At 45.8% G+C, this 21,672-nt stretch overlaps 1 protein-coding gene across 2 annotated transcripts in view; it reads right to left on the bottom strand.

Moving 5' to 3' along the window:
* GARRE1 (granule associated Rac and RHOG effector 1) overlaps nucleotides 1–21,672 on the bottom strand; it is a 96,563-nt gene that overhangs the window by 5,475 nt on the left and 69,416 nt on the right. For both annotated transcript variants that reach the window (XM_080645790.1, XM_080645791.1), the window contains 5 exons: nucleotides 20,689–20,786; nucleotides 13,141–13,266; nucleotides 10,316–11,349; nucleotides 1,913–2,078; nucleotides 660–797 (listed from right to left, as the gene is read on the bottom strand). In XM_080645790.1, coding sequence (XP_080501916.1) covers nucleotides 660–797; nucleotides 1,913–2,078; nucleotides 10,316–11,349; nucleotides 13,141–13,266; nucleotides 20,689–20,786 — 1,562 coding nt within the window. The remainder of the gene's footprint in view (nucleotides 1–659; nucleotides 798–1,912; nucleotides 2,079–10,315; nucleotides 11,350–13,140; nucleotides 13,267–20,688; nucleotides 20,787–21,672) is intronic.

Genomic DNA, 21,672 nt, shown 5'->3' with positions numbered 1-21,672 from the left:
CCTTTAGACTGCCACTTCTGGGCCTCTGCTTTCTCACACCCACAAAGTCTCTTTACTTCTCTGTAACCAAATTCTCCTCTTATTTCAGGATCCATTTAAATATGAGATCTAAACTTCTTAGATCTGAATATACTATAGTACTGTTTTTTTCAACTTTGAAATACCAGTCAGAGGTCATTTTACCCAGTTCTACCTTTCACAAGGAAACTGAGGGTCAGCCTTTTGATTGGAGCTGCAAAGCCTGCTGGGAGTGCTGATTAGAACTTGCCTGTCCTGGTCCTGCTCTCCCCTTCCCCGTGCCCCCTCACCTCCTGCCCCCCCCCAAACACATACACAAAAGGCTGCCTCCTGCAAGGCACAGACCAACATAGGTAAACCCTGTCTCAGAATTCTCCCTTGCCTGACATACTGGAATTTTTTGACTTCCATTGGCATGAGACTATTCTGCCAGCAAAAACTCAACCCAATGTTAAGTCACCTGGACTACAAGCCTGTGTGGTGGCCCCACAGAGGCCTAAGCAAGACAGTGCCAGAAAAGGCCCTCTGCCTTTTTCACACAAGGCCGATTGGGAACAATGGGCTCCTGAGATTTCCAGAGGACTGAGCTGTGGATCACATTCACGTGCCCCCTGTCCATTGATTTAGAAATCTCTTCATACCTTCTCTGCTTGACAGCAGCAACGAGGTCAGGCCCTGAAAACATGGAGAACAAGCTGTCGCCATTGGCGGAGGACGTCTCATCACTGGAGCTGGCTGAGTCTCCCTGAGTACCCGACCAGCCGCTGTGCAGGCCATCCCTGAAAGCCAAAGAGAGAAGTTGGTCCTGGGCCTCCTGCAGCCAGCGTGGACACCGGCAGCCCAAACCAAGCTCTAGAAGAAGTCTTTACCCTCCACTCATCTCACACCAAATGGTGGTTTCTTATCTCTTATATGCAGGTCCACGTGCAAGTGACCTGTGCAGTTCTAACCTGCTTTATTTAAGGGTCAACTGTACTTTTGTTCCATGGTTAGGAACCCATGTATGCAGACAATCAACTTAAATTTGTGTGGATTTTCAACTGCATGGTGGGTTGGTGCCTCTAACCCCTGTGACGTTCAAGGGTCAACTGTAATACATACGCACCACTGCCCTTTATTCCTCTCAGAAACCTGTGGTTTACATACGAAATTCATCAGAGCAAACAAAAAGTTGAGGTGGTCTTTAGCCGTCCAGATTTTTTTTTTCCAATTTTTTATTGATTCCAGAGAGGAAGGGAGAGGGAGAGAGAGACAGAAACATCAATGAGGAGAGAGAATCATTGATCGGCTGCCTCCTGCACGCCCCCACTGGGGATCGAGCCTGCAACCCAGGCATGTGCCCTTGCTCAGAATCGAACCCGGGACCCTTCAGTCCGCAGGCCGATGCTCTGAGATCCACTGAGCCAAATCAACCAGGGCAGCTGTCCAGATTTCTTAACCAGGTAGCAATAGGAGATGTGAAAAACCAATCCCCAGTTGTCTTTATGATGAAAATTCACAATTCTCTCCATTCATTGGAATCTGAACCATATACCTTTACCTTTTGTAAACGGTAAGGATCACATTCCATAAATCACATGGCTTTCATAGACATGCTCATTTCAGCATAAAAACTTCGTTAAACATGCAATTTCTTTACACTATCAAATAAGATCCTTGTCTAAAGTGGACGAGTCTGTCTAGAAAATCGATTTTATACCAATGGTGTGTTCACAGGGATACTTTATGCCACCACGCATCCCACAGTCAATCACAAAACTCTGCTTCCTGAAGATCTGACCATTTGTCACTCTCACATTCGGGTTTGCAATTGAATTACTTGATAAGAGTCACAAAGGCCCCAGGGGGACACCCAGATCCCAAACTCAGCTTTACTGCCACATCCAGCACTCACCCTTCTGTGAAGAACTCTGGGAAAGGCCAGGTCCGATGGGCATCATCCATGGGTGGCCAGTGTCCACGGGGGTTGCCTGGACGGCGACCATGTTGGACTTGCCGCTTCTGCTGCATTGCCTGGCTCACTCCTGCCACGTAGCGTGCAAACTCAGGGTCTGAACCCACTGTGTTGAGACAAAGGGATAAACAGGGCTTGGAGCCAAATTAGCCTCATTTCCTTTGCTACCTTCTGAGGATGTGCTGGTCACACGCACAGAAAAGTGGTGAGCTGCCAGGCCGGTGGCTGAGTTGGCTGCAGGATTTGCCTAGCAGTCTGCAATGGTGAGCTGGGGCTTGTAGCACATAGGTCTGAGGCTCACCTATGGTGTACATAGGATTGTCAGGAAGGCTTATGCCTAGGACAGAGGCAGGCTGAATGTGAACAGGAGACAGAGAGAACAAAAAAGGTTTGTTTTATCCATGACTAAATATTAAGGACAAATACTTCAACATTTTCCAAAGTCTAATGTTACATCGGTAACAACCTGGAAAGTCACGTGAGCAGCCAACTAACCTGGAAGTTATCAAAGCATCAGGGTTAGCCAGATAGAGAATATATGCCATTCCCACTTGGGCCCAACTCTGATAGAATATTTCCATGGATATTGGATGGCAAATCTGCTCATTCAGTCTGAAGAAATAAGAGTGGTAATAGGCCCTGGCCCAGTGGCTCAGTTGGTTAAAGCCTTGTCTTTTTTTTTATTTTTTTATGTATTTTATTGATTTTTTTACAGAGAGAAAGGGAGAGGGAGAGAGAGTTAGAAACATCGATGGGAGAGAAACATCGATCAGCTGCCTCCTGCACATCCCCCACTGGGGATATGCCAGCAACCAAGGTACATGCCCTCGACCGGAATCGAACCTGGGACCCTTGAGTCTACAGGCCGACACTCTATCCACTGAGCCAAACCGGTTAGGGCTAAAGCCTTGTCTTGACATACCAAGATTGCAGGTTCGATCCCCAGTCAGGGTGCATACAAGAACCAACCAATGAATGCATCAGTAGGTGGAACAACAAACCAATGTCTCTCTCTCTCTTCCCCTTCCTCTTTCTCTCTCAAAAGTCAATAAATTTAAAAAAGAAAAGAAAAAACTGGTAATAAATAACATGAAATTTCAGGATGTATTAAGAGGTGCCTAGAAACATACTGGATAGAGCTGAGTAATGTGCAGGGCAGTAAAAGTGGGAGAAAAGAACAGCACAGAAGGTATCTCTCTCTTAGAGAAAGAGTCAAACAAAAAGCTATGGCAGCCCTTTCTCTCTGAAATCAATAAAATTAAAAAACAAACAAATAAACAAAAAACCCCAACCTGTGTGGTTCAGCAGTTAAGCGTTAACCTACAAACCAGGAGGTCACGGTTTGATTCCTGGTCAGGGCACATGCCTGGGTTGCGGGCTCGATCCCTGGTAGGGGGCATGCAGGAGGCAGCCCATCAATGATTCTATCTCATCATTGATGTTTCTATCTCTCTCCTTTGAAATCAATAAAATATTTTTTAAAAAGCTATGGCAGACCCTGCCTGGTTTGGCTCAGTGTTGGCCTGGGGACTGAAAATTCCCGGGTTTGATTCCGGTCAGGGACATGTGCCTGGGTTGTGGGCTTGATCCCCAGTGGGTGGCGTGCAGGAGGCAGCCAATCAATGATTCTCTCTCATCATTGATGTTTCTATCTATCTCTCCCTCTCCCTCTCTGAAATCAATAAAAATATATTAAATAAATAAATAAAAAAGCTATGGCAGGAAAATACCCATGGGTCACAAACTGATTATGAATCAGTAGTTTGTATGTTTTAGTTCCAGGTTGGGAAAGGCACTAAAAGCACAATCACACTGTTAGCTTTTGCTTAGGGCTCTGCCACAGGACCACTGCATGAAACCGTGCCATTGTGCAATATAGACAGATGCCCGCAAGAGCGAGAGTAGAGGCTGAAATCAAGGCCCTGTCCCAGTGAGTCAAGCCATGTTCCCAGGGGCTGTGTGTGTCTGTCCAGAGAGTGCCTTCTGTAATTCACCTGTCTATATAGACTCTATGCCCTTGGGACAGGTCTTCAGAAAGCTAGCTACATTAAAGACTTGAAGATCACAAAGAAACACCCAGAAGGAAAAGCTGGTAGGATCTGCAGGCTAAGGACATAAAGATAGTTTGGGTCTCAACAGATATCAACAGTGATAAAATTCTGCCCTAGCTGGTTTGGCTCAGTGGCTAGAGCATTGGTCTGTGGACTGAAGAGTCCCGGGTTTGATTCCAGTCAAGGGCACATGCCCAGATAGCGGGCTTGATCCCCAGTAAAGGGCGTGTAGGAGGCAGCCGATCAATGATTCTTTCTCATCATTGATGTGTCTATTTCTCCCCCTTCCTTTCTCTCTGAAATCAACAAAAATATATTTAAAAAATAAAAGAAAGAATAAAGAATCCAAAGCTTCAGCATAGGTAACATCAACTCACCTGGATTATTAAAAAAAGAAAAAACAACAATAGTGATAAAATTCTGCCAAATAGCATCTATACTCTGGTTTACCTACATGACTGTCAGAAATGTACAGACTGTTTATCAGCAATGCAGAAAATGTGCCGTGCCTCTCCAGCAGTGCCAAGGTAGGCTTGCTCCTCCACAGCAGTTGGAGCTGTTTGCCCTTCCCCAGGGTATAAGGTTCCCCACATCCACCCACCCAAGGGCAACAAGAACAAGAAAGCATGAGCAGCAGCTTGAGAAATTTTTAGAAGAAATAAGAAAACACTACTGCCCTTTAACAATTAATGTTGGGTTGTTTTGTGAGGGAAACTCCTCTTCTTGTGGTTATGTAAATATATACTACTAGAGGTCTGGTGCACGAAATTTGTGCGGGGGGGCGGGGGTATGTGTCCCTCAGCCCAGCCTGCACCCTCTCCAATCTGGGACATGCCTCTCACAATCCAGGACTGCTGGCTCCCAATCGGTCGCTTGCCTGCCTGCCTGCCTGCCTGATTGCCCCTAACTGCTTCTGCCTGCCAGCCTGATCACCCCCTAACCACTCACGATAGCCTGATCGACGCTTAACTGCTCCCCTGCCGGCCCGATTGCCCCTAACTGCCCTCCCCTTCTGGCCTGGTCACCCCTAACTGCCCTCCCCTGCCAGCCTGGTCACCCCTAATTGCCCTCCCCTGCTGTCCTGGTCGCCCCCAACTGCCCTCCCCTGCAGGCCTGGTCCCCCCCCAACTGCCCTTCCCTGCAGTCCTGGTCCTCCCCAACTGCCCTCCCCTGCAGGCCTGGTCCCCCCAACTGCCCTCCCCTGCAGGCCTGGTCCCCCCCAACTGTCCTCCCCTGCAGGCCTGGTCCTCCCCAACTGCCCTCCCCTGCTGGCCTGATCGCCCACAACTGCCCTCCCCTGCTGGCCATCTTGTGGCAGCCATCTTGTACCCACATGGGGGTGGCCATCTTGTGTTGGAGTGATGGTCAATTTGCATATTACCCTTTTATTAGATAGGATAGTTATGTACAATATTTCAGAGTATTCCCCTTGAGAATGAAATATATTTTCTACTTCTGTATACCTTTTGCTAAATGAGAGAAAAAAGCAATTTCTATATATTTATCTTGCATCTACACTTTATCAGATTTGTTTACTAATTCTACAGGTTTTATTATTTTTTTTACTGAGTCTTCTTTTTTCCAATTCTATAGCTAGCAAAGAGATATGCTTTATAATCTATCATTTTCTAAAGCCTATACCTCTTATTTCCTTTGTTTTTGTCTTGATATATTTGCTAGAAAGTTCAAGACAAAGTTACATGCTGTTGGTAGCGATAGTTGCCACCCTGTCTGGGTCTAGATTTTAAAAAAATATATTTTATTGATTTTTTTACAGAGAGGAAGGGAGAGGGAAAGAGAGTTAGAAACATCAATGAGAGAGAAACATCAATCAGCTGCCTCCTGCATCCCCCTACTGAGGATGTGCCCACAACCAATGTACATGCCCTTGACCAGAATCGAACCCAGGACCCTTCAGTCCACAGGCCGGCACTCTATCCACTGAGCCAAACTGATTAGGGCTGAGTCTATATTTTAACTGGAATCTTGTTTCACTATACAAAGTGCCACTTGCTACTGGCTTTTGGTAAGTAGTCTTTTTTTAAAAATTAAAAAAAAATTTTTATTCTAGAGATTGTCTCTCTTAAAAACAAACTCTACATTCCACACTCAGCCCCCTCCCCCCGTAGTCTTTTTTTTATATTCAAGAAATTTCCTTTTATTCATGTTTTACTCTAAAGGACTTATTTAGACCAAGATGGCAGCATAGGTGAACACCTAAACTGCTGCCTTGCACAACTATTGCAAAACTACAGCTAAAAGACAGAACGGACATCATCCAGAACCACAGGAAAGCTGGCTGAGTGGAAATTCTACAACTAGAAGGAAAGAGAGGGGCACACGGAGACTCAGAGGAGCTGCAAAAGGCTGAGGTGCGGAGAGACGCACATGGAGAGGACAGGCGGCTGAACGCCTGGCTAGCTTTCTCTAGCGGGAGGGAGACGGAAGCTCCCGACTGCACTGAACCCCAGTTCCAACTGCACTGAACCCCAGTTCCAGGTGAGACCCTGGGGTCCCAAACTCATACGGGGGGAGTCGGGACTGTCAGAAAAAGAGGAGCGCACGGAAATTCAGGGGAGCCGCGAAAGGCAGAGGTCTGGAGGCGTGCACGCAAGTGCGCGCAGAGAGGACTGAGTGCTGAGTGTGCCACTGGCTTTCTCTAGCGGGAGGAAGACGCAAGCTCCCGACTGTGCTGAACTCTAGTTCTAGGCGAGAATCTGGGAATCCAGATTCATTGTGGGGAGAAACTGAACTATCTGGCAGCCGGCGAAACTCGAGGGTGGCTTTCTCTCAGAGGTGCTTGCAGCAATTACCGAGGGACACTGAGACCCAGGGGCCTCATAGGGCAGGGCTGATGGGAAGCCAAGGCTGTCTGCTCAGCCCTGAGACTCCGCCCCATCCAAGCTGAGCACAGAGGCTTTTGCAATTTTGCAAGTCTTGTCTCATAAGGCTGTCTCCAGCACAGAAGTTCTCCTGGTGTAGACACAGCTGATCCTCACAGCCAATTGGCCTGGAGGTCAATTCCTCCCAGTGACACCAACAACAATCAAGACTTAACTACAACAAGACTGTACACACAGTCCACAAAGGGGTGCACCAAGAGTGTCCACCTCAGGTAACTGGGGAGGCTGAGCCACTAGGTCATATAGGACACCTAGCACACAAAGATACTCTACCAACTCAGGGAAGCAGCGAAAATGCGGAGACAAAGAAACTGATCACAAACGAAAGAAATGGAGGAAAGCAAACGACTGGATATAGAGCTCAAAACCATGGTTATAAGGTTTTTCAAGAATTTCCTAGAAAAGGCCGATAAATTTAGCAAGACCCTCGAGGATATGAAAAAGGACCAACTAGAAATTAAACATACACTGACTGAAATAAAAAATATTTTACAGAGACCTAACAGCAGACTAGAGGAATGCAAGAATCAAGTCAAAGATCTGAAATACAAAGAAGCAAAAAACACTCAACCAGAAAAGCAAAAAGAAAAAAGAATCCAAAAATTTGAAGATAGTGTAAGGAGCCTCTGGGACAACTTCAAGCGAACCAACATCCAAATTATGGGGATGCCAGAAGAAGAGAGAGGGCAAGATACTGAAAACCTATTTGAAGAAATAATGACAGAAAACTTCCCCCACCTGGTGAAAAGAAATAGACTTACAAGTCCAGGAAGCGTACAGAACCCCAAACAAAAGGAATCCAAAGAGGACCACACCAAGACACATCATAATTAAAATGCCAAGAGCAAAAGACAAAGAGAGAATCTTGAAAGCAGCAAGAGAAAAGCAGTTAGTTACCTACAAGGGAGCACCCATACAATTGTCAGCTGATTTCTCAACAGAAACTATGCAGGCCAGAAGGGAGTGGCAAGAAATATCCAAAGTGATGAATAGCAAGAACCTACAACCAAGATCACTCTACCCAGCAAAGCTATCATTCAGAATTGAAGGGCAGATAAAAAGCTTCACAGACAAGAAAAACCTAAAGGAGTTCATCACCGCCAAACTAGTATTATATGAAATGCTGAAAGGTATTCTTTAAGAAGAGGAAGAAGAAGAAAAAGGTAAAGATAAAAATTATGAACAACAAATACGTATTTATCAACAAGTGAACCTAAAAATAAAGTGAATTAGAAATCTGATGAACAGAATAATCTGGTGAATATAATAGAATCAGGGGCATAGAAAGGGAGTGGACTGACAATTCTCGGGGGGAAAGGGGTGTGGGAGGTGTGGGAAGAGACTGGACAAAAATCATACACCTATGGATGAGGACAGTGGGGGGGAGGTAAGGGCAGAGGGTGGGGTGGGAACCGGGTGGAGGGGAGCTGTTGGGGGAAAAAAGAGGAACAATTGTAATAATCTGAATAAAAATTTATTAAATTAAAAAATAAAGGACTTATTTATTTTTTAAGAACTGCTGGTGTCTTTTATTAAATGTCTCCATAGTATCTATTACTATGAGTTTTTCTCATTTAATTGGCTGATCTGATGGATTATTGTACATTAGCAGAGTTCCTTCTACTGAACCACCTTATATCCCTGAAGTAAACAGGGTTTAGTAACATATGTACTGATGGATTTTCTCACATATATCCTCATACATGAGATGCACTATAGTTTACTTTTTGTATAATCCTTATAAAGTTTTTGTGGTAAAAATAATGTTCACTTCATAATTGCCTTTATAATCTCTTCTACTGAAATAGATCTATAGATCTAGGCAGGTTTTCTACTTCTTGGTACAATTTTGGTAATGTATATTTTATTAGGAAAAAATCCATTTTCCATTAAGTTCTCAAATCTGTTGTCATGAAGTCTTATGTAGTAATGTTTTACGAGTTCTTTTAATCTCTCCTATATCTGTAGTACTTATGTCTCCTTCTTTTCTAGTCTTGTTTCTTTTAGCTGTCTCTCTCTCTTTTTTTTTTTCATTAATCCTCACACAAGAATATTTTTTCCATTGATTTTTAGAGAGTGGAAGGGAAGGGGGGAGGGAGGGAGAGGGAGAGGGAGAGGGAGAAGGAGAGGGAGAGGGAGAGGGAGGGGGAGGGGGAGAGGGGGGGAGAAAGGGAGAGGGGGGAGAAAGGGAGAGAGGGAGAGGGGGAGAGAGAAACTTTGATGTGAGAGAAACACATCTACCGGTTGCCTCCCACACACACCCAACCAGGGTGGGGATCGAGCCTGCAACTGAGGTGTGCCCTTGACTGGAATGGAATCCAGAACCCTTCAGTCCGCAGGCCAGTTTGGCAGGGCTCACTCTCTTTTTTTAATCCTCACCTGAGGATGTGTTTTCTTTTTTTGTTTGTTTGTTTTTGAGAGGAAGAGGGAGAGAGAGATAGAAAATCAATGATGAGAGAGAATCATTGATTGGCTGCCTCCTGCATGCTCCGCACTGGGTAGTGAACCTACAACCTGGGCATATACCCTGACCGGGAATCAAACTATGACCTCCTGGTTCATAGGTTGATGCTCAACCACTGAGTCATGCCAGCCAGGCGAGGATGTGTTCTTTTTTTTGTTAACCCTCACCTGAGGATATTTTTTCCATTGTTTTTTCAGACAGAGTGGAAGGGAGGGACGGGGAGGTGGAGAGGAAGAGGGATATGTGAGAGACACATGGATTGGTTGCCTTCTGTGTGAGCCCAACTGGGCTGAGGAATGACCCTGCAACCCAGGTACATGCCCTTGACTGGGAATCGAACCCTTGAAGCTTCAGTCCACAGTTGGCGCTCTAATCATTGAGCATACCAGCCAGGGATACTATGTTTTTCTTTTAAATTTAATTAATCATGGCTTTTATCCTTAATTCCTCCTCCTAGTTTATTTTTGTTTTGTTTCTAAGTTCTTTTTCTAATTTCCTAAGATAACTCTGGTGGTATATTCACACTGTGTATGTTGGGAGAAGCTGAATTCTATGAAGGCAGGGGGGTACCCTACCACCTTTCATAGGTCCTAGAGTTTAAGCAGAAAAGAACACCACAACAAGAAAAAGCCCCCACTGCTGTGGCTCCCATGAGTGGGAGGGCCCAGACTGGAGCCCACTTGCACTAGTAGCTTCTCTTATGCCTTACCCTGTCCTCTGCAACGTGAGAAAGAGTTCCATTTATCTTCTCAGCCTCAACCTGACTGCTTCCCACCTTTGCTGGGCCTGTCCCATGCTTGCCGTCAGACAGTGAAAAGGGGTCTTTAAAATCACTTCCCCACAAGGCTGTGGCTGACTGGCCCTGTGATGTCCTCAGTGATTGTATTTATGTTACAACCCTGAGGTGGGGAGGGGACTCACGTACCTGCAGGATCAAAAGGCAGAATCTCTCCCAACATTCCAAAGACTCCATCACTTTGGTCACGATTTGGCCAGGTATTATTTCTAGGTCCTTGCGGCTTCTGCCCCAAAACCTCTGACATCATGTTATCCATATAGCTGCTCACCAGACCCAAGCTGTACAAGTCAGAACTGAGATCAGACATGCCAGGCCACTGGCCAAGAGGAGACAGACCCACTCCGACGGGCTGTGCTGGCTGCTGGGATGAGCCATGTACCCATTTCCCAGGGGCCCGAGGCTGGGGTGGGGGCTGCTGTGGTCCAATGGGTTGGAGCAAGTGTTGGTAGTATTGAACCTGGGGTTGCTGTTGCTTTGGGGACTGCTGCTGAGGTGCCAGGCCTGGTTGGGGTGTCAGAGGTGTGTGTCCCCCAGCCTGGGGTGGCCGCGGTGGAGGGGGCGCAGGCAGTGGTGGCTGCTGTGGCTGCATGGCTCCTGCCTTCTGTTCTGTCACCATGGCTGTGGCAGCAGAATTACGCCTTGTCACTAATGGGGAGCCCTGATGGGACTGGCCCATATTAAAGCCGGAGAGAAAATCGATCACCTCCTGCATTTCCTGATCAGTTGGTAAGTTCATACCCTTCTCGTCCTTGCCATCATCCCCTTGCAGAAAGCTGTCACGCCTCTCCACGAGAAAACCATTGGCCATTTGATTACTGGGATTCTGAGCTGACTGTGAAGGGTCTGCAGTCCTAGGAAAATTACCAATGTTCAAAATGCTTTGTAACCTTGAATCAATATTACTGGGCATTTTGGCTTTCTCTTCTGAACACCCAGCTATGAAGATACTTTTGGAAGGGGTATTTAGGATGGAATAATTGGTGCTGCTGCCAGAGCTGGTACATGAAGCTTTCTTGGTGAAGCGGGATGTCAGTTTGGAGAAGGTCTTCTGCAGGCCACCTGAAGGTTTGTTCCCATTTCCAGAAGGGAGGTCAGCCTGATTCCCAAAATCACACATCTCCCTTTGCAGCTGGATCTGTATGCAGGGCAAAGCTTGTTCCCTATTGCAACAGAAATGTATTTTTTTTAAAAAGACAAATATACAAATTGGATAATGAAACAGACCTCTTCATATTTAAAAAAGACTTCAAGAACAAAAAAGACCTCTCTGCGTGTTATTAGGTTCACTTACCTATATATATAAAAAGCCAGTGACCGTAACGACCGTAATGACTAGTCACTGTGATGTTCACTGTGGCCAGTGAACCTGCCCGATGGGGGGTGGGGCAGGCCAGACAACCTCCTGCGGCCCCTCCCCCCAGCTGGCCCTGCCCCTGATCACCCCCCACCCCAACAGTGGGCAGGGCTGGCTAGCCAACCTCCTGCAGCCCTTTTCCCCAGCTGGCCCCACCCCTGACGGGCCCCCACCACCCCAATTGGCTCATGGTCCCTCCCCCAGGCTGCTGGCTCCCAATTGGCCCCCCCACCCCTTTCAGGGGCGGGGCCAGCTGGCCCACCGCCCACAACCCCTCCCCACAGCTGGCCCCACCTCGATAAGCCCCCACCACCCCAATTGGCCTGCAGCCCCTCCCCCCAGACAGCTTCGCCCCTGATAGACCCCCCCCAATACCAATCAGGGGTGGGGCTGGCCAGCCAACCTCCCACGGCCCCTCTCCTGGCTGCTGATCCCCGATCAGCGCCCCCAATTGCCTGTGGTCCCTCTCACCAGCCAGCCCGGCCCTGATCAGGCCCGATCGGGCGGGCCAGTTGGCCAACCTCCCGCCATCTCCTCCTCCCGACAGGCCTGGCCCCAATCCACCCCGACTGGGGTCAGGCTGGCAAGACCCCACCCTGAATTCGTGCACTGGGCTTCTAGTTTTATAGATAATTGTGCATAATTTAAGTACTTACTATCTATATTTATTTTAAAGAAACCTATAGTGTATAACATGGGACTGTGTTGAAAACTACATCAGGATTCTGGCCTGAGGAGTTTGAGCAAAACCCTTTAACTGCAGAACAGGAAAGCAAAGCAAGACTAGAGTGGGGATGCCACCAACAGAGGCCTGCTGTGCACCTGGAGAACAGGGATTGAGAGTCTGGCAGATCCAGCAGAGGGACAATGGACAAATCCACACAGCAAAGAGGGGTGGGTGGGGAAGACTCGGACACTAGGCAGCACGGTTGTCTTTGGAAGTAATTTGCAGACAGTGCCAAGAACAGATGGTTGTTACTTGCAAAGTTTTCCAAGCACTCTTTTCTGGCACTGAAAGAGAGCCCTAGAGATAGAAAGGGCATTGGGTGGGGGCTGAGGCAGGTGATGGCTGGTGCAACCCTAGATGAGCCACCTCACTGCTCTGGACCTGTTGTGTTCAGGAGGTAAGATGGGGAGGACACATGGCTAGATGTTTAAGGTCCTGCCCTGTTCTAAGGTTAACAATTCAAAGGGATAATTTTGTGTGTCAGCTACTTTCAGATAGAAATAAAGTTTATGCAGGATATAAGTAAAATTTCTAAACATGTCTTTGCTCTTAGTTCATAAGGAGAATATCAGTTGGCGTTAAAATCCTTTGATGGACTTATTCTCAAATAATAAAACAAATGAAGACAAAAATGTTAACAAAATGGGGAGTCTGGGTAAAAGGCAGAGAGCAATTCTCTGGACTATTCTTGTAACTTTTCTGTAAGTTTGAAATTATTCCAAAAAATTTTTAACAAAATGTTTTCTTTCTTGTCTTATGTACTCACATACTATCAGTGACATGGGCACACATGAAACTGTATGTGGCTATACAGTCCCTCGGTGTGAACCTGAATGCCAACCAATTCAAGTGATCGTTGGAGACACCAACCTCCCTGCCCTCCAGCGGCTGAGGTCCAGCACAGCCGTGTAGAGCACGTCCACCAGGCCCAGCGTCTTCTCGGGATCCAGGCTCCTTTGCAGCAGGGACATGGTGGCAGGGTCTTCTTTCAGGCACCTAGGCACAAACCAGGCTGCGTCAGTCTGGGCTGCATTTCTCTGCAAAGGTGTTCCAAGAAGGCCTCACAGAAAGGTGACAACTTTTTTAAAAATATAGTTTTATTGATTTCAGAGAGGAACGGAGAGGGAGAGAGAGATAGAAACATCATCAATCAACTGTCTTTTGCACATCCCCCACTGGTGACCAGGCACGTGCCCTGACTGGGAATCGAACTGTTGACCTCCTGCTTCATAGGTTGATGCACAATCACTGAGCCACACCGGCCAGCCAAGGCTACAATTTTTACACACTTTTGCACTGAATAAAAATTCAGTAATTATAAGAACATTTAGAGAATGACAGGGCTAACACTGAACTTGTTGCTCTGCAAAAGGAGGAGGAAGCAACAGGGTCTGGATTGTCCATGGATTTCTAACTATCTAGAATTCCTAATGCCTTCTCACTTTCCAACACTGGCTCCGGCCCTGACTTTCCTCCCTACCCTGCTGAGGTTCTGTGGTCTGGCACCATAACTAGCTCTTTGCAAACTCTTTCTGTAATACCTCTGCCCCTCCCTTCCTCTATAGCTCTTCACACCTATATCCAAGAAACAGGGTCATCAGAGGGGGAAAATCCATACAGTATGCCCCCTGGACTCACTGCAAATTTGAGTAAGCAACAAACATGGCCTTCCCATAAGTAAACGTTTTCCTTTTCCAAGATGATTGTTTCATCCCTCCTCGCCTCTCCTAAAGCGCTGCCATCCCTGCCGTCTCGCCCATTCCTTCCTATCTCAACTGTCCCTTAACTGAGAAACCACATAAACAGGTGAGATCTACTCCATCTCCCCTCATCACTAAGTCCACCACCGCACCTGTGTCCCTGCCCACCACCTGCCTTTCCCCTGTCACAGTGGAACACAGGCCCTGCTCTTACTACAGGCTGACCTCTACCTGAGTGCTGCATGCCATCCTCTTGCTTGCCAAGGACTCCTCTGATGCAGTCACCCCACTCCTTCCTTCCCTGTGATATTCCCTTTGGCAAACAAACCAGTCTCACTACCTACCTTCTCTTAGCCCTGCATTCCCCTTCAAATACTGTCCCAATTCTCTGCTCCCTATTCTCCTCTCATTCCACTCTGTCCGAGCTTTTATCACCATAACTCCACTAAATAACTTTTTTTTAAAAAAAATATATTTTATTTTTTCACAGAGAGGAAGGGAGAGGGATAGAGAGTTAGAAACATCGATGAGAGAGAGACATCGATCAGCTGCCTCCTGCACACCCCCCACTGGGGATGTGCCCGCAACCAAGGTACATGCCCTTGACCAGAATCGAACCCGGGACCCCTCAGTCCCCAGGCCAACGCTCTAGCCACTGATCCAAACCGGTTAGGGCACTAAATAACTTTTTGTCGGGTCAGTGCGGCTCAGTGGTTGAGCATCAACCTATGAACCAGGAGGTCACGGTTCAATTCCTAGTTAGGGCACATGTCCTGGTTTCAGGCTTGATCCCCACCCAGTAGGGGGCATGCAGGAGGCAGCCAATCAATGATTCTCTCTCATCATTGATGTTTCTATCACTCCCTCCCTCTCCCTTCCTCTCTGAAAAAAAAAATTATATATATATAAAACAACTTTTTTGTTATTGCTGTTAATCTGCACCTGAGGATATTCCTTCCATTGATTTCCAGAGAGAGAGTAGAAGGAAGGGAGGAAGGGAGAGACAGAAGGAAAAAGGAAGAGAGGGAAGAGAGGGTAAGGGAGAGAGAGAAACATTGATGTGAGAGACACACATTGATTGCTTGCCTCCCACACATGGGCTGGGGATTGAACCTGCAACCAGGGCTGGGGATTGAACCTGCAACCCAGATTCGTGCCCTTGACTGGGAATTGAACCCAAGACCTTTTGGTGCATGGGCCGACGCTCTAACCACTGAGAATATCGGCCAAGATCCCACTAAAATAACTTCTTAAAAAAAATTTTTTTTTAAATATATTTTATTGATATTTCACAGAGAGGAAGGGAGAGGGATAGAGAGCTAGAAACATCGACGAGAGAGAAACATCGATCAGCTGCCTCCTGCACACCTCCCACTGGGGATGTGCCCGCAACCAAGGTACATGCCCTTGACCGGAATCGAACCTGGGACCCTTCAGTCCGCAGGCCGACGCTCTATCCACTGAGCCAAACCGGTTTCGGCAACTTCTTAAAATTTTAAAAAATTTATTTCGGAGAGGAAGGGAGAGGAAGAGAGAGATAGAAACATCAGTGATGAGAGAGAATCATTGATTGGCTGCCTCCTGCATGTCCCCCCCAAGGGATCGAGCCCACAACCAGTGCATGTGCCCTTGATCAGAATCGAACCCGGGACCCTTCAGTCTGCAGGCTGATGCTCTATCCACTAAGCTAAACCGGCTAGGGCAGGGGTGGGCAAACTTTTTGACTCGAGGGCCACAATGGGTTCTTAAACTGGACCGGAGGGCCGGAACAAAAGCATGGATGGAGTGTTTGTGTGAACTAATATAAATTCAAAGTAAAGGAGTGGAGGGGAGAGCAAGAGAACCGGATAGAACAGCCAGATCCGGCCCGCGGGCCGTAGTTTGCCCATGGCTGGGCTAGGGCCAAAATAACATTTATCAACCAGCTTAGATCTCACCAAAGTCAAGGGCCAGTTACCTGTCTCTACCCCAACCTCACTCAACCTCTGAACATTGTGCAGGTTTCTTTCTTCCTGGATCACTGTCTCTGCAGCTTTGGTGAACCCAAACTTGCTCGTTTCCTTCTCCCTGTCTGGCAGCTCCTTGGTCTCCTCTGCAGACTCCTGCTCCTCTTACCCCTGCCTCTGTACTGTGGCATGTTACATACAGGCTTTGTCCTCTTCCCTAGACTGCATCTGGTCCTGAGGCTTCACAGACCATGCCTACAATGAAGACTTTCATATTTCCTTCACCAGTCCACACCTTCCTCCTGAACTCCACTCTCATGTATCTAACTGCATTATTGATATCTCTCCTTGTACACCTAACAGGTAGCTCAAAGGTAGACTGGTCAACCGTAGCTGGTATTGCTCAGTGGGTAGAGCATTGGCCTGTGAACTGAAGGGTCTTGGGTTCTATTCCAGTCAAGGGTACATACCTTGGTAGCAGACTTGATCCTCAGCCTCAGTCGGGGTGCATGTGGGAAGCAACCAGGTGATGTGTCTGTCTCTCTCCCATCGATGTTTCTCTCTCTGTGGCTTCCCTCCCTTCCATTTTCTCTAAAAAATCAATGGAAAAAATATCCTCGGGTGAGGTTAACAACGAGAAAAAGAAGTAGCCTGGTTAGCACTACTCTAGATTCCTCTCTGATTCCTCCAGATTTCCTCAATAACTAAACAACGCAGCTGTCTACCGACCTGTAAGCCACCTGTAGCTCCCGCATATCCTACATCACTCTATTAGCAAATCCTGACAGTTCTTCTTCCAAAATACAGTCTGCACCCAAGCACTTCTCACCCCTCTTATTACTGCTCTACTCCAAGAAACCACCACCATCTGTGTGTCAGGAACACTCTGCCAACTGGTCTCCTTTTCTCCTCTCTGGGCCCTCCAAGGCCCACCCTCCACACAGCAGCTGGAGTGAGCCTCCGATACCACAAAGCAGAACACATCACTTCCATTTGAAGCCCTCGACTGGCAGCCTGTCATGACTGAAGTGCAGTCTAAACCCCTCAACCCAGCCCTCCAGGCTCTTTGTGACCTGGCCCCTCCTGATGCTCTGCTCACACCTCTCCACTGTCACCTCTGCTCACCCTGTCCTAACTACAAGGCCTTCTGTCACTCCCTGAATATGGTGGGATTGCCCACATCTCTGGACCTTTGCTCTTGCTACTGCCTTCTCCCGACTGCTTTCCCATGAGAGCTGCTTCCCACCATTCAAGCCCCCACTGCCCATGCAGAGCATCTCCAGCAAGAGGCCTTTCTGAGAGGGAGAACCAGAAAGAGGTTGTCTGTCTGCTCCTGGGCGCTCGGGAGTTAAATGGTGAGATAAACACTGGCACAGCCACCCTGAGAAGGCCGCAGCACTCTCCAAATGACTTCAGAGAAGAAATGTATCCGTGAGAGTGTGAGCTGGCCAGTTTCAGGAACACTGGAAAGGCAACAAGGCAAGCGCTGACAGTGCCCCACCAGCCTTGCGACTCCTGAGAGAATCTCGGCCAGTGGATCCAGCCCAGGTTCGTGCACTGAATCCTCTCAGCCTGGAGTTGCTCGTTATTAGGACACACGTGCTCTAGGCTCCCAAGCCACCTTCTGCCTGTCATTTGGCTGGTCATATATGTTTTACATGAGGAGAGCATTTGCTGGTCATGCAGAAAGGAGCACTACAGTTCCTAGTAATAGTAATTTCTCTTTCTGAAAATCAACTAATTGGCATTTTTATTTTACGCATCCGTCTTGAGAACAGTCCCCTTTAAGAGACTAAACCCATTCTTTTCACACATCACTGAGACTTGCTTAAAACCCTTTACCCATTCTTTTTTTTTTTAATATATATTTTAATGATTTTTTACAGAGAGGAAGGAAGAGGGATAGATAGAAACATCGATGAGAGAGAAACATCGATCAGCTGCCTCTTGCACACCTCCCACTAGGGATGTGCCTGCAACCAAGTTACATGCCCTTGACCGGAATCGAACCCGGGACCCCTCAGTCCGCAGGCCGACGCTCTATTCACTGAGCCAAACCGGTTTTGGCACCTTTACCCATTCTTAAATATCCAAGTCTCTTAAGGACCCTGCAAGTACTGGCGTCTATAAACCCTCCTCTCCCACCCCTTAATCATCACCTACCATATCTCCCCAGCCATGCTGGGTGACTCCTCAGGCCTTTGCTGTTCCTTCTGCCTGGAATGTTTTCCTCATCTATTCTCCACATGGCCAGCTCCTCTTAAATGTCACATCCTCAAAGAGGCCCTTCATAACTGACCTCATCCAAAATAGCCTCCCTTACCCATCTCTACCCTAGTTATTCTCTGTCATATGACATCATTCTGCTCTTATTCCCTTCATACACTCCCAGTCTGAACTTAACTCATATGCTTATTAGTTCTTTCCTCCTTGTCCCCATTACAAAGTCAGCTCAGTTAGGGGCAGGGACCCTAGCTTTCTTGCTCATGATTCAATTCCCAGGCATGTCTGTCACACATTAGGTATTTAGTAAGTATTTGTTGAAAGAAAAATGGATAGCTCAAGTATGATAGGTTAAAAATTTAACTAAAGTATTACTTTGTTTGGAAAAAACATCTGGCAGCAAGGAATATAATAAATTCTTGACTGGCTTTGCTAACAATTTCATTTTCTTGAAGGTGGAGTAATCACTTCTGTTTGAGTCCGTCTGTCTCAACTAGCACATATATTTTATAACTTGAAAGAAACAACAAAGAAAGAAACTTTGTATTTTTACCAAAAGCAACCAGCAGAGGGAACCACTCCAAGGCCACATAGGCCAGAAGGTCCTTTCATGGAGGTTCAATGAATTACAAAGGAAATCAATCATACAGTTTGAAAGTAAACTGAAGTGCTACCCATTTCAGGACTAGCTGTTTACATTCGCCAAGTTATTAAAAAATTCAAACTTTTTCAAAATGGGAATCCAGGTTAAACAGAATATGTTTCTTTCTTTTTTTAAAAAAAGAGAATTAAAATTATTGATTGATTTATTTTAGAAAGAGAGGAAGGAGGAGGGAGATATCAATCTGTTGTTCCACTTATTTATGCATTCACTGGTTGATTCTTGTCTGTGCCCTGACTGGAGACAGAGCCTGCAACCTTGGTGTATGGGATGACACTCTAACCAATTTACCCAGGTTAAACTAAATATTTTTCAAGAAGAACTTGCACTGGAAAACAAATTAAGAATTTGGGAACACAAAAATCTTACAGAAAAGTGAGCTTTAAATGTATTGTTTAATAAGAATAAAAATACGCATATAAATTACCATTCATTTCAGGAAACAGTATACCATTTGAATAATCAAATTATAAATTTTGGTTGGGGAGGGGAAATCATAGATGGGAGATTTGGGGACATGAAGTGTACTGCCAACCTCTACTTGATATATCAACTAGTTCTAAAACTTTGGGCAGAATCTACTGCTGGACCCTCACAATTCAAGGAGAAATGGTTTAAATATAATTTGCATTTCCCAGCTCTCACTTTAGTCCATACAGGCACCGACATTGCCACTGTTCCTTACTATATCTATTCCTACCTACATGCTTTAAATATTTTCTATATAGTTACAATATTCATTCAGATTATAATTTTAATAGCAAAAGTCTCCCAATATATGTTTAATTTTTGCTGTTTACTGATAAAACTATGACGCTGATCCTTATAGTTGAATTTGTACAGACATCACCAGGAAAAACCCCTACAGGTGGAACTGTGGAATTGTTGAGGTCATATCCCTTATTTTAGGTCTCTGATATATTAAACTACTCTCTAGGAAGGCTGTCATTTATCCAACAACTTCTGTGTCTGTTTTTGTATAGTCTGGCCCAAATATAGCATTCTAAAATAATATATTATTCTAAAACAACTGAGCATGGTAGGCAAAATGGCACTTGTTGTTTCTTTTCTTTTTTTTTTTAAAATATATATTTTATTGATTTTTTTTTTTTACATAGAGGAAGGGAGAGGGATAGAGAGTTAGAAACATCGATGCGAGAGAAACATCTATCAGCTGCCTCCTGCACACCCCCTACTGGGGATGTGCCCACAACCAAGGTACATGCCCCTGACCGGAATCGAACCTGGGACCCTTCAGTCCACAGGCCGACGCTCTATCCACTGAGCCAAACCAGCCAGGGCCACTTATTGTTTCTTTACTTTGCCTTTCTTTACTAGGTGAGGTTACACAGTTTCTCCATGTATTTGTTAACCATATGTCTTCTGATTTACCTGTTCCTTTACCTTGCCCATTTTCTTACTGATTTGTAGGAGCAGTCAAAATAAAAATGGTTCAGTCTGTCCCCAGATAGGCAATGACACTGGGTATGTAATGACATGAACTTAAGATCATCAGAGTTGTTGGAACAGACAAAGGTGGAGGAGAAATTCTATGTTCTGGACCCAGCTTTACAGAAACACTGGGTGACTTGGAGAAAATGATATATTCCGTTTAAAAGCAGTGGACAAAGAAAATAATATTGCTCATTATGATTCATGAGTATATAACATTTTAGTTATATTTTTGGTCAATGAGACTTGGCTCCAGGTACCCTGGTTTCCTCGTCTTGGACTGATAATCATGACATGGCACCATTGCCATAAACCTGCATAAACAGAAGATGTGTCCTATCAGCTAGCAGGGAGTTTGTTCATGACAGCAATATTGTCAAAGATGTGAAAACTTCTATCACAGCTTAGGCTTAGGTTAATATAACAGTCACATTACCATGTGGATGGGACTTGAACCACGATTCTTGAGCCTTCTAAACTGATTTGGGGGGCATAGGCTTCTTTATTTTCTATCTGTGCTGTGTCAACTACCACCTAAGAGAGAAATAAATATAACGATCAGCATTTAAAGAGCAAAATGTTCACAAACAAATCCCATACATGAACCTATCAATGCTAAGTGACTCTGGCAAGAACTATGAACTTTGAACCAGCCCTTCCTTCAATGATTTCCTCTTATTTGGAGGACAGTCTTTAATATTACAGGATGATATAGTAGCCTACATAATTTAGAGTTTGATAAAGTGATGAATTTATTTTCAAATAACTAAAATAATTTTAAGAAGAGAATCATAAAACACCCGAAACCCAAATCTGTGACATATCAGAAGGGGAAAGCTATGCAGAGCTGTTTATTTTGATTCCAAACGCAGCCTGTGATGGAGCTCATTTCCATTGCTGTAAACAGTTCCCACAGCTGGACTCATGTCCTTTGGAAAAGACTTCCTGTCCAAGTAATACCCATTGTTGGGCCAGGCAGGTGTTTCCTCTCTCCTCCCAGCCCCAGAACCATAATCTAAAGGTTCTTTGTCAACCACGTACAAAGGTGCCCTGAGATCAAGGGGTAGGGATCTAGGAATAAGTTTCTGATCTTTGAATAATAATGGGACTTTTTTTTTAAGCCTACAATGTCCTTCTGTCTTTTTCTACACATTCCTTTCTGGAAAACGGATTGCGATGGTTCTCCTAGCTTCAGCTCAATCTCCTAAAGAGAGTGGGCTATTCTATACTTCATCAGGGGGTCTCTAGTCTATGCTTCTTGTAGGGTTCCTATACTGAGGAACATGTATACCTCCCCACTGTAGACTGGCCTTCATCTGGCCCTCTACAAGGCAGCACCATCCTGAGCTCAGCCACCGGAGCCTTTACCCACATGAAACAAAAGGACAGCACCTGCCCAACAGCTACTTTCATAAAGTAG

The sequence above is a fragment of the Plecotus auritus genome (genome assembly GCF_963455305.1).
Source record: "Plecotus auritus genome assembly, chromosome: 10".
NCBI lineage: Eukaryota > Metazoa > Chordata > Mammalia > Chiroptera > Vespertilionidae > Plecotus > Plecotus auritus.
This window is presented reverse-complemented; position numbering and strand designations above follow the sequence as displayed.